At 31.4% G+C, this 23,049-nt stretch overlaps 4 protein-coding genes across 9 annotated transcripts; 2 read left to right on the plus strand and 2 right to left on the minus strand.

The window, feature by feature from the left end:
- Positions 1–463: 463 nt before the first annotated feature.
- LOC108564776 (protein FAM32A) lies at positions 464–1,137 on the plus strand. The gene is made up of 3 exons (XM_017923891.1): positions 464–553; positions 621–827; positions 884–1,137. The coding sequence occupies exons 2-3, from the start codon at positions 621–623 to the stop codon at positions 1,004–1,006; spliced, it is 330 nt and encodes a 109-aa protein (XP_017779380.1). The 5' UTR covers positions 464–553; the 3' UTR covers positions 1,007–1,137.
- Positions 1,138–1,266: 129 nt separating this feature from the next.
- LOC108564783 (bifunctional heparan sulfate N-deacetylase/N-sulfotransferase-like) lies at positions 1,267–6,754 on the minus strand. 4 transcript variants are annotated; one of them, XM_017923911.1, is made up of 9 exons: positions 6,685–6,745; positions 6,453–6,615; positions 6,084–6,182; positions 4,696–5,198; positions 3,396–4,637; positions 3,168–3,330; positions 2,833–3,015; positions 2,095–2,768; positions 1,267–2,032 (listed from the first exon to the last, which is right to left on the minus strand). In XM_017923911.1, the coding sequence occupies exons 4-9, from the start codon at positions 4,926–4,928 to the stop codon at positions 1,804–1,806; spliced, it is 2,724 nt and encodes a 907-aa protein (XP_017779400.1). In that variant the 5' UTR covers positions 4,929–5,198; positions 6,084–6,182; positions 6,453–6,615; positions 6,685–6,745; the 3' UTR covers positions 1,267–1,803. The 4 variants fall into 4 exon arrangements, with proteins under 4 accessions (XP_017779400.1, XP_017779401.1, XP_017779402.1 ...); XM_017923912.1 differs by lacking the exon at positions 6,084–6,182; XM_017923913.1 differs by lacking the exons at positions 6,084–6,182; positions 6,453–6,615 and having other exon boundaries at positions 6,685–6,754.
- A 2,200-nt stretch (positions 6,755–8,954) lies between these two features.
- LOC108564782 (bifunctional heparan sulfate N-deacetylase/N-sulfotransferase-like) lies at positions 8,955–12,941 on the minus strand. Of its 3 annotated transcripts, none has more exons than XM_017923908.1 (6): positions 12,600–12,941; positions 11,301–12,530; positions 11,073–11,235; positions 10,138–10,320; positions 9,400–10,073; positions 8,955–9,337 (listed from the first exon to the last, which is right to left on the minus strand). In XM_017923908.1, exons 1-6 carry the CDS (start codon positions 12,848–12,850, stop codon positions 9,109–9,111), a joined length of 2,730 nt encoding a protein of 909 aa, XP_017779397.1. In that variant the 5' UTR covers positions 12,851–12,941; the 3' UTR covers positions 8,955–9,108. The 3 variants fall into 3 exon arrangements, with proteins under 3 accessions (XP_017779397.1, XP_017779396.1, XP_017779395.1); XM_017923907.1 differs by having other exon boundaries at positions 11,301–12,542; XM_017923906.1 differs by having other exon boundaries at positions 11,301–12,551.
- Positions 12,942–18,420: 5,479 nt separating this feature from the next.
- On the plus strand, positions 18,421–19,386 carry LOC108564785 (cuticle protein 19-like). Its single transcript, XM_017923916.1, has 3 exons — positions 18,421–18,472; positions 18,530–18,679; positions 18,750–19,386. Exons 1-3 carry the CDS (start codon positions 18,449–18,451, stop codon positions 18,942–18,944), a joined length of 369 nt encoding a protein of 122 aa, XP_017779405.1. The 5' UTR covers positions 18,421–18,448; the 3' UTR covers positions 18,945–19,386.
- The last annotated feature ends 3,663 nt before the right edge of the window (positions 19,387–23,049 follow it).

A 23,049-nucleotide genomic window follows, 5' to 3' on the forward strand; every position in this document is an offset into this window, starting at 1 on the left:
TGAGTGTACTCAACTAAAAATATCTTTTATTTCACATGTTTCAAAAACTAATATATATATATGTGAATCTACAGGTCTGCATGTGATCATTTTACCTCTGATATTTTATTATAGTACTAAATTTGAACAACATGTAGTACATGTTTTGCCTGAAATCAATGGCGATAAAATGTGAAGATATTTGAATCTATATTTTGTTAAAGATATGTTTAGATCAATGAAAAATAATGATTTATTTAAGTTTGTTACATCTGGAATAAGATTTGATAAAATATTTCCTTTTTTTTAATTTTATATAGTAATCTTTTTCTTTCCAATTGCTATAGTAAATATATCATACAATTATCATTAAAAAATAACTTTTAAACATATTTTCAAGTTAGTCTTTCAACTGCTTTCAACACTACCAAACTACATTCATATTGATTTATAGTTTTCCTAAGGTTGGCAAATGAATACAAATAATATAATTATTTTTGGAATCTAGAATAATTTGACGTTTAATAATAAACAAATAATCTTCGCTTGATTAGTACAAAAGTCAATATTTTGGGTAATAATATTACTATATTTTGTATATGTACTTAATCTAAAGCATAAATGGATTTCTAAATTTGTAGATGGCTGAAGACCCATATGAGCTTGTAGTAAAAGATAAGATGAAGATGAAAGGAGACTCTAGCATTAAGAAGAAAAAGAAGAAAGATAAAAATCTATTAGATCAGGTCTCAATGGTTGCTGAATCAGTACCTCAGAAGCCAGAAGAATCATCTGATTCAAAAAGAACCAAAGCTGAATTAGCTTTTAAAAAGATGCAAGAAAAAAATGTAACATATTTAAAAATTGTCATGCAATCAATATTAACTTATATTATTTTTGGTAGCAAACCAAGAGGATATTGGAAAAAGCCTGTATGACTCATAAAGAGAGAGTGGAAAAATTTAACCAACACTTGGACAGCTTAACTGAACACTTTGATATACCCAAGGTCTCGTGGACTAAATAGAAATTATATTTTATTTATAAATATGGTATTAATCTAATTATATTTATTGTTAATCTATTTTTATTAAAAACTTACTTTTATTTACATTAACTTCTTTGGGGAAAACGACATGCAATCAAGTAAATAAAGAATATGTTAATAACAATTATCAAGATTGCTTTTTGAAGGAACATTAAGATAAGTATAACATTAACATTCAAATATCTAAATATAACACACAATTATTTGAAAATTACAATTGGTGTGTTCAAATGAATTTAGTTTCAATCAAGTATGTTCAACCAAAAATATAATTTCATTTTCTAATCTTATAAACATTCATTTAAGCTTTTTACATGGTAACTATTAACGTTGAAATTAAAGAAAAGAATTGTTTTAATGTATTTTGTCTTGTTTCAATTCAATTCTGATATGGCAAATAGCATGGCAAATTGGACCCCTATAGCATTACATTTTATTAAGTGATGGATATAAAAATATTAGTAGTATTGCTTTTTAGTGATAAATCAATTCTGCCAACTGGATGATTAATGCGACGCTGCTTCTCTTATTTGAGTTGTAAACGGATAACATTTTAAAAATATATATATAAATACATACAAATTAAAAAATAAATATTTTAAATATACAATGATCACATATATTCATATCCTAATTTCCGCTTCATGCGTTTATATACTTATAATGTGGAATTGTTATAAACACGGACCAAAAAAAGGATTGAAGTCCTTCCATTATAAGTTATTTAAATATGTTTGCCTCACAACAGTGACAAATACTGCCAGTATATGGGCGACTCACGTCGGGGAATCAGTCAGGTCGTCCTGTAGCCATTGAGGGACATTACGCATGCCAATGCGTTTCAGCAATTTCACAAGTGCCGTATTGTGACTTAAAAAGTACCGTTGAAGCAATTTTAAAGATTTCTCCTCCATAGGAGGATAATGTCGGCCTTTAGATTTGCCCAAACACTTAGTACGCTCTCCGTTTAGCACTTGGCAATAAAACTTTTTCATCTCGTCGTACCTGAAGTTATCATAAATCAAATTTAATTATTAGAAAATAAACTCGATTGGTGTTCATTTTACCTCAGATGTCCGGTATAGTTAAATTGCGGTGTTATCTTCAGGAACTTCTGCAACTCATCCATAATTTCAATAGGATTAGATTTTAAGATTTCACCGTCAATGATATGCAGTTGTTGAGGCGGGAAATACGTGAGCCACCTCTCCAAATGCTGCGAATACTTTCCGGGGTTCAGACAACGATTCCGCAACTCTCTGAGCGGCTTTGGGGCAGTGTCACCGGCAGTAATAACTTGATGGAAACTGTAATTATTAGCAATCGTGTCTCCGTGTGCTTTGATGTGCTGATACCAAGAATATGCCCGTTTGGCAGGTGATATCAGTATGGTGACAAGCTTGGTATGAGGTAAGAGCGCGTGCACCCTTTTGGGCACTAAATCTCCGTCAAAGTACGTGGCACTTTTCTCGAACATGTAGTGCGAGGAATTTACGTCCACCGGAAAGAAATCCATATACCAATCGAGACCTTTGTAATAATTATTAGCGTTGAAGAATTGTATTTCCTCGAACGTTTCTGTACTCGGCAGATTGCTGGCGATCGATGGATGGATTGAGAGGAATGTGTATAAGGCCGTGGTTCCTGTCTTCTGCGGTCCGATAACTAAAAACTTTGGCAGTGAATCGCATGATTTATTTTTAGACCATATTTTTTGATGTTTAGGATCATCGCAAGGGTTCTACACAAAGAAAAAAAATATTGTGAATAAAGAAATAATTTGCAAATAATAAGTGTATAATTACCCCCCAAATAGGGTCAGTCTCTTCAGGGTAGAGCTTGAAGTAGTTTTCTGCTATTTGCAGAGGCGTGTCTGAACTTAGTCTTATGTTGGTCCAACATTGCACAAATTTGATCACTGATTCAAATGTATATAAGGCCAGTCTGTCGTTTCCATAATTCGACATATGGGTCATAAAAATATTTATCTACAAATATAAAAATATATAGTAAATTTAAAATCAAACATAAGCACAAATATTATTTACTGGTAGACAAACTTAGGTATATAGCCATTTCGACGATATTTATAAATAAAAAATGAGAAAATAATGAAGTAAAAGTAGTATCTGCAACTTACGGGATTATATACTATTGTCTGAAAGAGTTCACCACCTTGTATGGATTCATCCAATTTATCTCTGCCACCAGGATATTTATCTATGTAAATAGTGTGGGTGAATAGTCCGCAGGTTTGCCTAGGTAGCACCATTATATTGCGATGTATAAATCCGCGGCGCAATCTAAACGAAGAGTAAAAAGTAATTAAGCAATGGATAAATTGGTTTAGGAGAACTCAAACATTTACCTTGCCGGTCTCAAATGAGGATATTCCTCAGTTGATGTAACACGAATGTTCCAAACATTTTTCCAAGCAGTGTAGAGCAGTTCGTGAGCTGGATAAACTCCGGAATGATGCGGCGAAACAGAATATCCGGAATCAAACGGTATACCCTTTTCTTCAGCGAAATTTTTATTTAAATTCATATCGTCTATCAGTTGGGTCAGATTGTCGTACAGATGGGGTTGCTGGTGGTTCCACATGTGGCTAAACCATCTGAACTCATCTATATTTTCAAGAATTAAATCATCGCCTTTGTCTTCATCAGGATTTCCATGCTGGTAGTATTTGCCGGAAAACCCTAGATTGAATTTGAATCCGGGTACCATATTCTGGATTCTTCGCTGTGTAGAAAGCATTGCACTGACATCTTCAGGTTTAATTCTAGTGCCTTTATCGCCGACAAATATGTCATCTATGTCAATTAAAAACTTCCTTTCCAAAGATAAACTTAGTTGTCCATGACTGAGGTAGCTTAAAGAGTCGAGGAATAAAAGTCGGTGGAGCCAGAACTTCAGACCAGAACCGAAGATCACGCGTTGAATATTATCGAAGAGGCCGTGGTCCTGAACTATCGTTGTCAATGGGGTTTTCATCAAACCTTCGTGTCCGTAATCATCAATCTTATGGGCCCATTCGAGAGGCTCATAAGTAGAGTGATTGGCTTGAAAAATCGTCCAATCATCGCCAGGCAATGTACCCCACATCGTCCCCCCAGGCCGAGTCAACCTTAATATCTGAGAGGCGGCGTTTAAGGCCGCATCCTTCAACTGGATGTTCGTGTGTATAAAAATCGGGAAACCTTTCAGTTCAGCGCCGACCAATGTCTCTTCGCTGGGATTTATAAATCCTATAATCCCGACGAAATACTCCCGGCAATATTTATCTAGAAGCTCTCGATTCCATTTATCCATCTGAAGGTATTTGTTCAAGTCTTCGAAAACAATAACGCCGTATTTTCCTTTATCGAGGCTCGTCAAAACTGGGACACTCTTCCCGACCACCTCAATTTTGTATTTAATTCTCGTATGAACCAAAAGCTCGGCGATGTCCTTGCCCAGCTTCGAATACATTGTTTCGACAAATACTAATACCTTCGGATCACTCCGCAATCGCGCATCAGTTTTATGATCGTGGTTCTGGGGTAGCCTGGGCCCGTTCAGCCTGCTACATCTTATATTCGGAGTAGGCCTGGTGCTGCGATGAAAACTATAAACATACTATTAACAACTTCTCCAATAAAAACTACCACATTATATTAACAAACCTGTAATTGATGTACTTCAAATCGAACTGCGACAACCGATAATAGTATATAAGTGTAATTAAAATTAAAACGGCTAAGATTGAAATCTTCCAATTGATTCGGCGCGGGAAGAACCTATTCGATATCCAATTCCTTAAGCATTGCGTTATGCAGTTCTTTTTACGCTTGACGGTCGCCTCCTTGCCGAGTAGAGGTTTCCGCAATTTGTCAATATTCATTTTAAAATTAGTCATCCCACGAAAAAGCACGATTTGTAAAAAATACACGTATAAAAAATAAATATATATCTATATATTGTTTTCCTTCAATTTTCATTATTATTTGGAATGCTGCTTATTTATTTCACAGTCGCCTCATAACGAAATATGCTGAAGTCTCCACTTAGAAAATCTTCCACTGTTCCAAATCGCATTCCTCATTGTTCCTGGTTTTCATATTTTGTTGAGAAGGTTGCAAGAGTTTTGCAAATACATTTCTTTTCGACTATTATAGAGAAATTATATCTGCAACAAAAAGAATAATTAGCTCTGGTCATCATTATCTGGAAGAAAAGATATAGGGGACGTGCTGCAGTGAGATTAGCAACGTTTGTGTTTTGATATTTCAAAGTCTGTTGACCTAAATTCATAAGTCATCTGAATAGCAAATGTGAAATTACATTATTTTATACAATTGTTGAAAGCTAACCGAATCATCGCCGATTGGGATTGTATTTTATTGAAATCTATTTCAATAAAATTCTATATACTTGCAGCATACATAATGTGATTTAACAATATAAAATTACTTAAATAAATGGAAAAAATTACAGTTAGTTATAATACAAAATTACAATTGTGCATTGTTAACTAGAAGCAAAAAAATGTTGACAATGCTGACCAGATTTAATTAACAATATTTATTGTAACAAAATGAAATAAAAAATATATGAAAAATTAGGTAATTGTGCATTATTCATGTGCTTTCTAATTATTTAACATTAAATATAGAAGCAGTGTTAAACTCGGTATTAACATATTTTACATCGCGATCTGAGGACGAGGCGAGACGGAATAACATGAATAAGGCATAAATGCATGTTATTTATGTTACAAATTATTGCAAATATTCAAATTTATAACATAAATAATGCAACACGTCTCTCAAAAAAAAAACTTAAGTAATGCAAATATACTATTAAATAAACAATAGTTTCAATAAATCTGATCTACTTTACTTAGCAAGTTGTACTTAAATCTGAAATCCAATTGATAATTATCTTGCAAGGTTAATGTTACACAGCCTCACAAACAAATCAAAGTTGTTTTAAATGTTGACTCTGTGTGTGTGTGCAATGTATATACATGAAATACAGACTATTTTCTTTCTATTAAAAAGCACAGACTCACCACATTAATAAAGCCTCTACATTCTGATGTTTATTTATAACAATTCCATACTAAGTACACTTGACTTAGCTCGTTTCCATCCTAACAACAATCTGTGGGCTGTACACAAACAGATTAGATTCACAATTTACAAGTTGAACAACACTCGAACATCGAATGTCAAATTTTACAATCTGTTCCAGATTTTTTTAAACCACCATTCTTAATAACATGCACTATCTATTCCATATCTTCTATATGGGTATTCAATTAAGTCTCAACTTGTACTGTTTTATTATACAGTTGATCCAAAGCAATAATATTGTTGTGAATAGTTCTGGTACTATAAGCAACAATACTTATTTCTGCAGTAAAATAAAGATTACATACTCTCTTTCCCTTATATACAGATCGTCAAGGTTTTAGCGAATCGTTCCTTGTAGTAACTTTCCACTGTTTAAATAAGAAAGAATCAATGGGTGGAAATTTCCTCAACCCTATTTTGTCGTCTTCTTTAGTTAAACATCCTTGGACGCAACAATTGTAAACCATCCTAATTCACAACGTGCATTAATTGTACATACATATATATAGAAAGAATAATTGAAGAAATGTTACTTACTTGTTTGTTTTATCAATGTCGAAATCAAAATCAGAGGGACCTAATTCATAGTATAGGCCCCCTGGTCGTGTGTACGTTTGGTTTGGTTGCATACCAATTCAACATGAATGTTAGATTCTATTATACTTTTTTAGCATAGAATTTATTGTATCAGGCAATTAAAAAAAAAGTGATTCATCATCCACATAGAAATAAATTACTTTTATAATTTATTTTCCCAGTTGGATTGAAAGACTGATCATTTGAGGAATTCCAGGATAATGATGTTTCAATTCAATTTCCAACTTTGTCTCGAGCAACCAAGAGTACACGTGTGTCCTGGAGCGGTGACAATCGCAAGCCCTACAACCTAAATACTGTCAATCAAAATCCCGACGTTCGAAATCCCGGCAACCATAATCCCGACTGTATAGAAAATGTGTACAATAACATTTTTAAATTATTCCGGAGCATGGTCACTTTTAAATAGTTATTAATAATAAATTTAAAAAAATAATAATATAATTGTATTTGAGATTATTTCATAATGTTTAGGTATTTATTATGAATAATTCAACAAAATCAAATAAATTAATAATAATTTATTGTTATTAATAATAAAAATGTAGCAAGAAATGAGGAGCAAAATACCGCTGATTTTAGCAGCAAATAAATACACTAACAAACGGTAAAACTATGCAAAGCACATCTCTGATCATAGATGTAATTGTGGAAATTGCAAAGCTGAATAGGAAGTAAACTATTTTTTTATAATAATGATATAGGACCGTTTACAATAAACTTGGAACATGCGGAGAATAATGAGTCTACCATTTGGTCCATGGCTATGGGCAACAAGTTAAAAAAGAAATAATATCTAACGCTTTCCTCACATCCGCATTTCCGAAAAATGAAATTCCTTCGCATCTTGTTGCAGGGATATCTATCATTAGAGGGAATTTTCTCAAACGCAGATGATTGAGGAGATTAGGTGTGCGGACGCTACTAGAATAGATAGAATCAATCTGAGGACTATGAACGAGGACGGTAGTCCCAAGTACGTTCTAATTCTTTCTATTATCTTTCATAATGGAAGATCGGTGGAGTTGTACGTACACACCAAAGTCATATGTAAGAGCCCAGAGATAAGTTGCCCAGGAGTTGTCTTCATTGTGGAGCAGCACATTTGGCTAATGAGCATAATTTACGCCTGGCTGATAGGATATGTTCGGAGTAAATCAGGCAGAAGAGGATTTAAAGTTAGTGTAATGAATGTATTCATGCAATCAAAATTAACTTATTTTTTATTTGGTAGCAAACCAAAAGGATATTGAATAAAGACCAACACCAACACTTGGACAACTTAGCTGAACACTTTGATATACCCAAATATCCTGGACTAAATAGAAATTTTATTTGTAAATATTGTATTATTCTAATTATTATATTTATGGTTAATCTATTTTTATTCCAACTTACTTTTTTTTACATATATTTACAGTAACTTCTTTGGGGAAAATGACATGCAACAATGTAAATAAACAATGATTGAGTTAATAACAACAATTATTAATACTACTTTTTGAAGGAACATCAAGGAAAGTATATATTAACATTCAGATACCTTATCCAGATATGCCCTTTACAAAACACGAATTGTGCGCTTAATAACATATAACACGCAATTATTTACAATTGGTGTGTTCAAATGGATTTGGTTTAAATTAAGTATGTTCAACCAAAAATACAATTTTATTTTCTAATCTTATAAACATTCATTTAAGCTTTTTACATGGTAACTATTAACGTTGAAATTAAAGAGAAGAATTGTTTTTATGTATTTTGTCTTGTTTCAATTCAATGCTGATATGTCAAATAGCATGGCAAATTGGACCCCTATAGCATTGCATTTCATTAAGTGATGGATATAAAAACTGTTCTTTGGTTTGATTTCGCGTTGCACCATTATTTAACGAATGAAAAATATGAGTATTGCTTTTTAGTGATGTTGAATAAATCAATTCTGCCAACTGGATGATTAATGCGATGCTGCTTCTCTTATTTGAGTTGTAAACGGATAACATTTTAAAAATATATATAAATACATATAAATTAAAAAATAAATATTTTAAATATACAATGATCACATATATTGATTTCCTAATTTCCGCTTCATGCGTTAATATGCTTATAGTGTGGATTTGATATAAACACCGACAAAAAATAAAGATTGAAGTCCTACCATTATAAGTTATATTATCAATAGAAATGTTTAGAATCGCTTGACTTCCTTTTTTTATCATTCTTGAAATATTGACTTTTATGTAATGTAATTATTTCACGTTAGTCGGGTTTAAGTACCAAATTGTTTCTGTTTGTTAAAAATCTAATACTGTTTGTCTCACAACAGTGACAAATACTGCCAGTATAGGACCGATGGGCGACTCACGTCGGGGAATCAGTCAGGTCGTCCTGTAGCCATTGAGGGACATTCCGCATGCCAATGCGTTTCAGCAATTTCACCAGTGCCGTATTGTGACTTAAATAGTAACGTTGAAGCAATTTTAAAGATTTCTCCTCCATAGGAGGATAATGTCGACCTTTAGACTTGCCCAAACACTTAGTACGCTCTCCGTTTAGCACTTGGCAATAAAACTTTTTCTTCTCGTCGTACCTGAAATCATCATAAATCAAACTTAATTATTAGAAAATAAACTCGATTGGTGTTCATTTTACCTCAAATGTCCGGTATAGTTAAATTGCGGTGTTATCTTCAGGAACTTCTGCAGTTCGTCCATAACTTCAATGGGATTAGATTTCAGGATTTCGCCGTCAATGATATGCAGTTGTTGAGGCGGGAAATACGTGAGCCACCTCTCCAAATGCTGCGAATACTTTCCGGGGTTCAGACAACGATTCCGCAACTCTCTGAGCGGCTTTGGGGCAGTGTCACCGGCAGTAATAACTTGATGGAAACTGTAATTATTAGCAATCGTGTCTCCGTGTGCTTTGATGTGCTGATACCAAGAATACGCCCGTTTGGCAGGTGATATCAGTATGGTGACAAGTTTGGTATGAGGTAGGAGCGCGTGCACCCTTTTGGGCACTAAATCTCCGTCAAAGTACGTGGCACTTTTCTCGAACATGTAGCGCGAGGAGTTTACGTCCACCGGAAAGAAATTCATATACCAATCGAGACCTTTGTAATAATTATTAGCGTTGAAGAATTGTATTTCCTCGAAAGTTTCTGTACTCGGTAGATTGCTGGCGATCGATGGATGGATTGAGAGGAATGTGTATAAGGCCGTGGTTCCCGTCTTCTGCGGTCCGATAACTAAAAACTTTGGCAGTGAATCGCATGATTTATTTTTAGACCATATTTTTTGATGTTTAGGATCATCGCACGGGTTCTGCGCAAAGAAAAATATTGTGAATAAAGAAATAATTTGCAAACAATAAGTGTATTATAATTACCCCCCAAATAGGGTCAGTCTCTTCAGGGTAGAGTTTGAAGTAGCTTTCTGCTAATTGCAGAGGCGTGTCCGAACTTAGTTTTATGTTGGTCCAACATTGCAGAAATTTAATCACTGATTCAAATGTATATAAGGCAAGTCTGTCGTTTCCATAATTCGACATATGGGTCATAAAAATATTTATCTACAAATACAAAAAATATAATAAATTTAAAATCAAACATAAGCAGAAAAACTTAGATGTAAAGCCATTTTGACGCCAATAAAAAATTGTAAATAAATAATAAACAAAATTTATTGTATAACAAAATATGAAGGGTTATTAACCGCAGTCTCTCCGCATATATATATACATATTTATTATTTACAAATTATTAAAGAAAAAATCATTCAGAATTTGAGAATCAAATATTTGAACTTTCAATAATAAAAAAATGTATCAAAATTTGTGTGATAGCAATGATTCAGTATGTTTTTATTTGAATAACGTTTATGTAAATATTTATAAGTTGCTTAAGAACACAAGTTTAACCACATAAATGAACAGATTGTGAATAAAATTATACGGCATAAAAAAAACTTAATGTACAATTCATTAATAATTATAATATACACATAATTAATTGATAATTATGAGACTATTGACTTTCTGCTTAGAATTACAATTTCAAAATATAATTAATACAACTATATGTGTAGAAATAATATAAAATTGCGGAAATAAATAAAAGTCTAATTAAATGTTTTTCATTAAATAGAATGATTTTTAAATTATGTGTTACTGATATACTAATAATATATGTATAATAATTAAATAAAGAATATCACAATATGTTAGTTTTGAAAATGAAACATAAAATAGCAATGGATTGTTGAACTTTATTTATAAATAAAAAATGTGAAAATAGTGAAGTAAAAGTAGCATGTGCAACTTACGGGATTATATACTATTGTCTGAAAGAGTTCACCACCTTGTATGGATTCATCCAATTTATCTCTGCCACCAGGATACTTATCTATGTAAATAGTGTGCGTGAATAGTCCGCAGGTTTGCCTAGGTAGCACCATTATATTGCGATGTATAAATCCGCGGCGCAATCTAAACGAAGAGGATAAAGTAATTAAGCAATGGATAAATTGGTTTAGGAGAACTCAAACATTTACCTTGCCGGCCTCAAATGCGGATATTCTTCAGTTGAGGTAACACGAATGTTCCAAACCCTTTTCCAAGCAGTGTAGAGCAGTTCGTGAGCTGGATAAACTCCGGAATGATGCGGCGAAACAGAATAACCTGAATCAAACGGTATACCCTTTTCTTTAGCGAAATTTTTATTTAAATTCATATCGTCTATCAGTTGGGTCAGATTGTCGTACAGATGGGGTTGCTGGTGGTTCCACATGTGGCTAAACCATCTGAACTCATCTATATTTTCAAGAATTAAATCATCGCCTTTGTCTTCATCAGGATTTCCATGCTGGTAGTATTTGCCGGAAAACCCTAGATTGAATTTGAATCCGGGTACCATATTCTGGATTCTTCGCTGTGTAGAAAGCATTGCACTGACATCTTCAGGTTTAATTCTAGTGCCTTTATCGCCGACAAATATGTCATCTATGTCAATTAAAAACTTCCTTTCCAAAGATAAACTTAGTTGTCCATGACTGAGGTAGCTTAAAGAGTCGAGGAATAAAAGTCGGTGGAGCCAGAACTTCAGACCAGAACCGAAGATCACGCGTTGAATATTATCGAAGAGGCCGTGGTCCTGAACTATCGTTGTCAATGGGGTTTTCATCAAACCTTCGTGTCCGTAATCATCAATCTTATGGGCCCATTCGAGAGGCTCATAAGTAGAGTGATTGGCTTGAAAAATCGTCCAATCATCGCCAGGCAATGGACCCCACACCGTCTCCCCGGGACGAGTCAGCCTTAATATCTGAGAAGCGGCGTTTAACGCCGCATCCTTCAACTGGATGTTCGTATGTATGAAAATCGGGAAACCTTTCAGTTCAGCGCCGACCAATGTCTCTTCGCTGGGATTTATAAATCCTATAATCCCGACGAAATACTCCCGGCAATATTTATCTAGAAGCTCCCGATTCCATTTATCCATCTGAAGGTATTTGTTTAAGTTTTCGAAAACAATAACGCCGTATTTTCCTTTATCGAGGCTCGTCAAAACTGGGACACTCTTCCCGGCCACCTCGATTTTGTATTTGATTCGCGTATGAACCAAAAGCTCGGCGATATCCTTGCCAAGCTTCGAATACATTGTTTCTACGAAAACTAATACCTTCGGATCGCTCCGTAATCGAGCCTCAGTTTTGTGATCGTGGTTCTGCGGCAGCCTCGGTCCGTTTATCATGCTACATCTTATGTTCGGAGTAGGCCTGGTGCTGCGATGAAAACTAGACATACTATTAACAACTTCTCATAACAACAATCACAACATGATAATAACGAACCTGTAATTGATGTTGATGTACTTCAAATCGAATTGTGACAACCGATAATAGTAAATGGGTATAATAATTAAAACTACAATTAAAACGGCTAGGATTAAAATCTTCAAATTGCTGATTCGGTGCGGGAAAAGCCTGGTCGGTATCCAATTCCTTAGGCATTGCGTCATGCAATTCTTTTTTCGCTTGATGGTGGCTTCCTTGCCGAGCAGAGGTAATCGCAATTTGTCAATATTCATCTTAAAATTAGTCATCCCACGAAAAAAGCACGATATTTTTCAAATTAAACAAATGTATGGCACAGTATTGTAAAATGTAAAATAACAAAATACACGTATAAAAAATTAATATTTATCTATATATTTTTTTCCTTCTATTTATTATTATTATTTGGAATGCTGCTTATTTATTTCACTGTCCTCATAACAAAATGCGCTGCAGTCTCCACTTGAAATGCTTCCACAGTTCGAAATCGTATTCCTCATTCCCCCTCGTATTCATATTTTGCTGAGAGGATTACAAGAGAGTTTTTTAAATACATTTCTTTTCGACTTTTATGCAGGTTGAAGAAAGAATGAAATTATATCTGAAACAAAGAGAAAAATGAGCACTGGTCATCATTATCTGGATGAAAGGATGTAGAGGACGTGCTGCAAGTGAGATTAGCAACGTTTGTGTTTTGATATTTCAAAGTCTATTGACCTAAATTGATAAGTCGTCTGAATTGCAAACGCGAAATTACATTATTTTATACAATTGTTGAAAGCAAACCAAATCATCGCCGAATGGGATCATTTTAAAATTATGTAAATGGGTAAATAAGTAAAAAAACTCAAATATAAATATATTGATTTATTTCAATTATTACAACCAGAGAGTCAAACCGAAATTTCCGTACCTGTTTCGGTTCGTTTAAAAATTTCATTCATTAAAATTAAAATCGAAAAAAAAAAAACAATTTATATTAATTAAAATTATAAATCAAGACGAGTATCAATCAAATGTCTACCAGTTTAAATTTTGGTGTAAATAAACCAAAATTTAAACCTTTTTATTCTTGTTTTAAATTATAAAATTAAATTTTAATTAAAATTAAAAATTGTTTACTTTATTGTTAAAAACGAAAACAAAATACAATTTTGGAATGTGCATATTTAAGAAATACAAAAACATTGCACATATATAAAATAAAACTCTAACAAATTAGGAGAAAAAATACAAAAATAATTAATGACACAGTTCATATAATCACAATTAAAAAAAAGAAAAAACGTTAATAAATAATATCTTTTCCCTTACAAAAATAATAAGTAACAGGAAAAGGAAAAACAAACTTTTTTCTTATAAAAAAAAACAATAAAAAATAACTAGTTCATTCAGTTGAATAAAATAATATGGAAAATTTAAAATGAAAATTAATAATTAATAGATAGATTTGCCTCTGATAGATTAATTCTTTTATCAGTCAAAATAAGTTTCAATGCCGAAAATGTCAGCAGAAAAATACCGTTATTTTTTTTTTCCAGTTTTGCTTTTTAAATTGAACAATTTTACATTCCCGTTGCAGTTAATTTCGGTTTAGGGTTCGGTTCCAGTTCGACTCTTTGAATACAACATACATACATAATATGAAATCAAAATATCCACATAAATGGATGGGAAAAAATCAGTTAATTATAATTGTGCATCCAAACAATACTGACGAGGATAAATTTAAAATAATTTTAAAATAATAACAATATTTATTGCAATAAACATACAATAACATAAATAAATACACAAACAAAAGTTTGAAATAAAAAAATATCTGAACAATTGCAACGAACCGTAGGTCCTTACAGCCATTACCAATACCAATTTCCAGGAAATATAAAACTAAATTACAATTGTGTATTGTTCATGTACTTTATTATTATTTATTATTAAACATTGAATATAAAAGCAGTGTTAAACTCGGTATTAACTTACTTTACACCGCTATCTGAGAATGAGGCGAGACAGAATAACATGAATAAGGCATAAATGCATGTTATTTGTGTTACAAATTATTGCAAATATTTAAATTTATAACATAAATAATGCAACGCGAATTCTTTCGTCAAGGCTATCTATCAAGAGACGAATTTATATAAAAACAACAAGATATAAAATTTCCATTACTACATTCCATATCTAAGTATATACACTAAATCTTATAGTGTTTGATTTTTAATAATGTATTGGAATTAAATAATTTCTCATATCTCGTAATCAAAATTAGATTGTAATTATATTTGAAATATATAAGTTAGAGGAGCAATATTTTGCGCAAAAACGAAGAAAAATTTCTTCTCAAATGATGAGATCATAATCTAAATATAAGAATTCATAAAATAAACGTATGTACGTTAGTTGATAGTCAAAAGCCCCACGCGGGGGGAATTGTTTGTGAATTTATGATGTGTGAACTTTGACTGCAAAAAATATATATTGTATCTCGTTGATACTAGAAATGGAAATATTTTGGCCTGCTTTCAAATATTAAAAAGCTGAATTTCTTTTTAATAAATATTTAAAAGATAATTTGTGTATATATTTGGATAATTAAAAAAGTTTAAGGGCCAATTAACCTTACCCCAAATGTGAAACACATGTTGTTTCCCACAGACAATAGCCCACTTTATGAGCTATTTAAGGCATGCAGACACACACACTGCTTAGGGAGTCCACCAGTTTTTAGTTACATATTTACAGCTTACATTAGAATGGTACAAATGGTAAAATAAAAAACAACTTAAGTAATGCAAGTATACTAACTATCAATATAAACAATAGTTTCAACAAACCTGGTCTACTTTACTTAGCACAGTGTGCTTATTCAACTGAAATCCAATTGATAATGATCTCGCAAGGTTAATGTTACACAGCCTCCCAAACAAATCAAAGTTGTTTTAAATGCTGCCTCTGTGTGTGTGCTGTGTATATACATGTAATACAGACTATTTTCTCTTCACTCGAAAGCACGAACTCACCGCATTAATAAAGCCTTTGCATCGTGATGTTTATTTATAACAGTTCCATACTAATTCCACTTGACTTTCAGCTCGTTTCCATGCTAACAACAATCTGTGGGCCGCACACAAACAAATTTGCTTCACAATTTACAAGTTGAACAACACTCGGACTACAACAACACCAACTGTCAAGTTTCACAATCGGTTTGACACTGACCCTTCCTCGGCACACGCGCTGCTTTTCGTCCTATGTTGAACTGAACTAAACCCGCTGCAACGAATTCCCGTCACTTCGATTTTTAGGTACGTTTGGTTGCATACTCATTCGGCATGAATTTTATACAAAGATTCAATTTATTGCATATAATATAGATGATTTCTCAGTGGGACTATAAAACAAATTGTTGTTCCATTTCAATTTCATAATTCTTTATTTGTTTTAATTAATATTACAATAATATTTCTATTGATATATACCGCAAACGATCGCTTTTTCAGACGAATTGATTGTGTTCTGTCTTCTTTGTAATTACTAAAAAGTATACTGTTTGTAATTCGCGTAGAAATATGTATGGTCTAACTGACAAAAAAAATGTTTTTCATTCCATGTAGCCATAAATAGTACATCAAAAGGAAGACACAATAAATATTTTAACAGATATGTCTTGAGAGTATATGCCGCCATCATATGAATACTTTTTCGTTCCCTTTCAACACAATTTATTGACAAAAGATATTCAGATTTTGATCCAGAATTAGATTGAGAGCACCAACGGTGCAATTAGTTAGAGTAAGAAGAAATTTAATTTCTTCGTAAAATCGAAATTTCATCAATATCAAATTTCATGCGCATGGAATTTTATTCATTGATTACTTTGAGAAAGGAAAAACTATCATTAACGAATATTATATGGCGTATTGGTGTGTTTGAAGAAATTAATTGCGAAAAAACGACCACAAATGAAGAAGAAAAATGTGCTCTTTCACCATGACAATGCACCGTGTCACAAGTCAATCAAAACGATGGCAAAAATGCACGAATTGCGCTTTGAATTGCTCCCTCGTCCACCGTATTCTCCAGATCTGGCCAGCGACTACTACCTGTTTGAAGATTTAAAAAGTGATTGCCGTACCTGAAGCGTATTTTGATGCAAGAAAGGTATCGAATAGTTAGAGAAGCGTTGAGATGAATGTATTGAAGGAAACTTGTTGATGAATAAAGTCGAATATTGCCCAAAAGTTGTTGTTTTATTAATCATCCTACGAACTTATTGAGTGAGGTGTTGTTTTAAAAATTATATAACGTAGAAATAATTGTACACATTTACGCCATACTTTTTCTAAAACGTTTTCAAACGACTGCGTTAAGAGAGGAAGAAATAGTATAATATAAATTATTATGTTTATTATGTATTTTTTTAATGAAATTATTTATAAATTATCTATATACATAAATATATTGTAATTAAATCAAATTTTAAAATTACTGAATTGCAATCAATGTAATAAAAAAACTTTATCAATTATATGACGGACTAAAGAAAAATGTATATAGAATTTGATAAAAATAATATTTCTTATTTTTTATGTTTCCACATTGATAAAATCAGTGAAGCATAAGAAAGATTTTTTCCTATTCTATCATGTTATGTATATTACGTTAATAATATATTTTTTATATAATATTCTATTGATCTATAATAAGTATTAGATTACTTTATAATAGATTCTCTAAAATCAAAATATCTAATTTGTGATAGCATTATCAATTTCTATGAAGTGAAACTAAGTATGATTATAAAGTTTCTTTGGGACTGTCAGTTTATTTTGTGAAACGTATTATAATACAAAATTAATATCAATTTAAACTAGTAAATAAATCAAATTTATTATGTACTACAGCTTTTCAACTTCAGTCAGTTTTTGGTAATTATAACTTTATATAATTTTGTTATATATGCAAATAAATTTTACTAAAAATATTAATGTGAATATGAATATACATTTAATTGTTAAATTATGGCAGGTACAGGTTATTAACCTGTCGCAAAATAAATTGAATATTAATGAAAATTTACATCCGTATTATGTATTCAAATCGAATAAGTTTTAATTTGAATCATAAGTTTTTAATCAAACTTAGTACATTCATCTTTATTAAATATTATTAATATATTGATAACTTTATTCCTTATATATTTTGTCAATATTAATTGTAAATTATTTATCCTTTTGATGACAATTAAATATGAAGTATTCAAAACTATAAGTTTAATTTTAATGGTTTCAAAATATTACTAATATTATAAATATTTAGATTTTGTAAATACATCTATAATTAATTTACTAATTATTTTTGATACTTCTTTTAGTTTTATGTTCATCGAGATCAAAGAATTTTTTTTCAATTACTTAAGTTTACAGGTGAAATATGCCTTTGAAGCCGGAATTGAATGGAACTCTAGACTAAAGATATTGCAAAACGCAGCTCCCTTTAAGAAATCAATTGCATCAAAATATTATTTAATATTGCATAGGAAATCGTCGAGCAATCATCAATGGGTTTCGCTTTTGGATCAAGTCATGCACGGCCTGTTTTATATAATCCTTGCGGTTTACATTGGATGCTTGCTTATTTATAATCATTGGCGCGTTTTGTTTATCGAATGGCAAAAATCATTTTCCATCCATATAATAATCGTTATACACGCTTTAGCCCAAAGAACGTTTGAGAAACAGAACAGAATAACGCAATCACGAAATCAATTCGTTTCCGGATTTGGGATCGCTTTTTGCAACTATATAAGACTGATGGTGGATAATCAGTTTAATCAGTCGGTGATCTGCATTCAGAACAAAATGAATTCCCTTGTTTCGGCAATTGTATTTGAAACATTTTTAAGCGTACTATCTGTGTAATTTACAATAAATGAGTTTTAGGTATTGGTTTTCGCGTTGGTCGGATGTACAGCGGTCGAGGTCAAGGAAGATGATGCGTCAGCATCAGGTGCTTACTCGTACCATAACTTTAGTGGACCGGTGAGCGGACAAATACGCGAAGTTTACGTGAAGGATAAGCTCGATTACGTGGTGAGTTAAAGTTGGAAGTTCTAGCAAAATAAGCGAATTAATTTAATTTACCTGTTTTCGTGGATGAAAGGCGAAGCCGGATTACAGTTACTCCTATGGGGTGAAAGATCCTTCAACTGGTAATGACCAGCAACATCGTCAGACTCGTCTCGGCGATGCAGTCCAAGGGGAATATAAAGTTCTTCAAGCTGATGGAAGCATGCGTGTGGTGCGATACACAGCTGATGCGAAGAACGGATTCCGAGCGACAGTAGAGTATCATTAGTGACACTATATTAATTTTGCAACGACGCGAAATGACAAGATAATAATAGCACGACAAAAGCCACAGCCATAACGAGATGAATAACATACAAAAAAAATAAAAGAGCAAGAAACCGTAAACAATTAACGTATTGTGCAGTAGCTTCACGGAATTGTAAGGAGATCTGAGGACGCTTGCCTTTACCGTCGTCGTCGTCTTCGTTTACACGAACACTAACTGTGATTATAAATTGCTAGTTTATTAATTGAATCCAACCAAAAGCTGAAACACAAACAATACAAATTAACTATTACGAATGTTGAACGCGTATCTATACCCAGTTTGGGTCTCTTATGTCTCTCCAATATGAATACATGAATTCGAATACGAGATTGTCTCGATCATTAATTATTCACTTGCACGTAAAAACAAAACATTTGCATTTGCAATTAAATCAATCAAGGTGAACATATCATTAACATATATTAAATCTTTAGAGAAATTAAATAAATAAAATTTACTTGCATGCATTCTCTCAATGTGATCTATCTCATATTATTATATATTAATTATAACGTCATATTATCTAATAATTAATAAATATATTACAAATTGTTTTTATTATTTAATCTGATAAACTTACCCCAATTCAAATGAATAAAACATTACTTGATAAAATGTATTTAAAAAGAATTGAAATAATTCTTAAATAATTAGAGACAAAAAAGTGTAAAATAAAAAAAAATGTTTCTACTCACAATCGTATTGATTCTTTCTACCTAAAATATTGAATACACCGGTAATATGTTAAATATGTTAATTAGGCGGAATGATATATGATCAGTAGCCCTTTGTAACGGTTTGGTTATGATTTTATTTATATGTATTTATTCACGTTTGACAGTTATTATATTAACCCTTTGCGGACGACGATTTTTCAGCCGGGTCAGGTAGCAGGACGAGCCGAATTTTTTTACATATATAATATAATTTTGTGACGTTGGACCATGTTTGCCAAGCGACCGTGATGATAGCGATCTTCCTTCTAAGTTTTTTTGCAGAAACGTTGTGGCGACCGAGAGTCGCCTCTCGTCCGCAAAGGTTTAATCCTTATTATTGTATGCATGTATATGTATGTTTACGTACTTCTTAATGTACAAATTCCACTTAAGTGGATTCTAACTAATCAATGTATAATGACTATTCTTAATCACTATTGTTAATCATCATGTAAAGACTACTGTTGTACACAGAAAGCCATTCGATAATGACTACAAATATATACATCTCCCTAAACACTTAATGATTATATACTATCTTCCCTTACTAAATATTGTACTCCCACTTTGTTAATTCCCTACAATAAAATAGGATGTTTATGTAATACAAAGTTAGTCCTAGCTAGTAGCTAGTCTTAGTTTTAGAAGGGTAACCCAAGCTACGAGTTAGTAACTGGAAGTTAGTTTAAGAACTCATATTTATAGTGTTGATATATATTATTATTTGTGTTCAATGACTTTTATCTAGCCTATTACTAAAAATATCACTTGGATTTCACAACGACATAATTACGAAATATTTCACAGTGTCCAGAGATATTTCAATCCCGGGATACAACAATATATATTATTAGTATTATATTAATTATTTTGATATTAGGAGAATACTAGTGATACCTACATTAAAAAAAAAACTCTTAATATACAAAATCTATGTTAGTTAAAATTGATTATGAAATTATTACCTAGATTCAAATAACACTTATTGATTTCATACAAAAAATCCTAAAACAGTGTACATTTTGGTAAATACTACAAATTTAAAATTGTCAGCACGGTGCATTAACTTACGGAATCTATCGAAAACTATTAGGCATTATTTAAACCAAGTTAGATTATGCACATTGTAAAATGAATATGCAGGGCCACCCTGACCATAAGAGAACCAAGGGCTATAACTTATAAACAGAGGCGCATTATTCTTAGAAGTCCACAGGTGCCAAATTCTTAGGTCACCCTTGGCTACAAGACTAAGAACTAAAAAATACAAACATAAATATAAAATACGTGTTGGTCGTTGAAGAAAATGTAATCTACGTCATACATAACTATTAATTCATTGTGTGTTCTATGAATGGTTACGTAAACATAAAAAGCTGAGAATATTAGTAATTATGTTTAATAGATGTAAAAAGTCTATTTGCTATTGTTTATATTTAGAATTTAATGTGTAAAATTTAAGAAACAATCTTAATGAAATTGAAATATTTAAAAAATATCTTTTTAAAATTTTGTAAAGATATATGTAAATTAAATTAATTTTATATATTAGTATGAATGGACTTAAAATATTATATATTTCTTATAGTTACAGATGCTGCTGACATATAATTTTGTCATATATAAATATCAAGATCGTCCAACGTTGTTTATTCTTAAAACTTTTCTATTTAAAAAGCGACTGGGATCGAATTTTATGCATAAATAGTGTGATATGATTGTTGAAATTGAAATATAGTTTATTTTTTTGTCTTGTGTTACTAGCGTCACATTTGAAATAATAAGTTTTTTCAATTATTTACGATCGACCAAAAATATTGAGTTGTTAGTTCCCCCTGATATTCGTGTTTACATTATAGTAGGGTGTACAGCTTGATAAAGTTTTTTCATTATTTGTATGGAAGTGAATCACCAGAATGAATCACCATAATTTAATTATACTTTATTATTATAATGAGTAATAGATAATAGATCACACTAATTTTGTAGAAAATGACCATCTGGATTATACGGTATGGCCATATGCTATTATGTGTTAGGTGTGAATAGATAATTATAATATGGGAAAGGTTTATAATAATACAGATTAACGTAATGAAACAAAATAATTTACGAAGTATGTTTAATGTTAACTTTATGATTTTATACGTTTAAATGCTTCAATAAATATTATTATTCTCAAGTTTGATTGTTAGTTGTATTTATTTCTGTATTATAATTTGAACATTGAGTTATAATTCTAATTTTAAAGATAGACTATTATATAAAAACAAATTATTTTATATTTGCTTCTATTTTTGCAGAATTCCTAACGTCAAGGTGATTTTCCACTCGTAGACAGTCACATTGATCATGTTGTATGGAGTGCTGCTTGTAGATGTTGTTAGTCGACGAAAAAAGGATGTTAAGTAGATATTACAGAGGGTCCTAAGGGTGTCCTAAAAGGTGGCACAGGAAGTTACAAGAGACAGATGAAGAGTATGTTCTATAGAAAATGCATGTGGTTCTAGGAAGGGAACATATTTGCTATGTAGACAAGCTTTTTATTACCAGATGATTATGGATGGAAAATTCCATCGGATGTTGTGTGCACCACAGCATCAATACAATATAAATATCAGATTCGAAATATATAATTTGATAATATACAAATTTATTACAATTTTGATGACATTTCTAATAATAATAATATTTATTAGTTACAATAGTTAATTTCTATTTGGGATAAAAATGTCTAATTAAAAATGTTTAAAAGTGTCAATCAAAATTTAGCTTACATTAGCTTATACAGTGAAGTCCGTTACATAATGCACTGCTTTCGTGTTTTATAATTTCATTTTCAATCTCATTAACTTCCTGGTTAACTTTCCATCTTCTTTTGCCTGTAAAGTCACCCACTCATACTTTCTTTCTGTGCTTACGGCTTTCATTGAATATGAAGCTCCATTAGATTGTTATCTTATAGGAAAGGCAATTATATTTTAAGGTTAAAATATATATTTTTTCTTACATTCATAGTAAAATAACAATAATCATATCTTGTTGCTTCCACTATAGAAATTTACTGACGGCAACAAATTATTAAACAATTAATAGCTTTGAAGTGTTTAATAAACATTTCAGTTATTTTTCTCTATTGAATTTCTTACTATTGTGGATAATTTAATTTTAAAATATGTAAAAAAAAATCTTTTCAAGGTTTATTTATAAATTTATAAAAGTTTTAATTTATTTCTACTTTTGGAATTTATATTTCTTTATTATTTTCCAGTATAAATTCAGTTGTTTATATAAATAAAAAAGTAAAATAAAATTGAGAAATTAAATCAAATTAAGTAGTAAATAGT

This window comes from Nicrophorus vespilloides, unplaced genomic scaffold (genome assembly GCF_001412225.1).
Source record: "Nicrophorus vespilloides isolate i.1.1-1 unplaced genomic scaffold, Nicve_v1.0, whole genome shotgun sequence".
NCBI lineage: Eukaryota > Metazoa > Arthropoda > Insecta > Coleoptera > Silphidae > Nicrophorus > Nicrophorus vespilloides.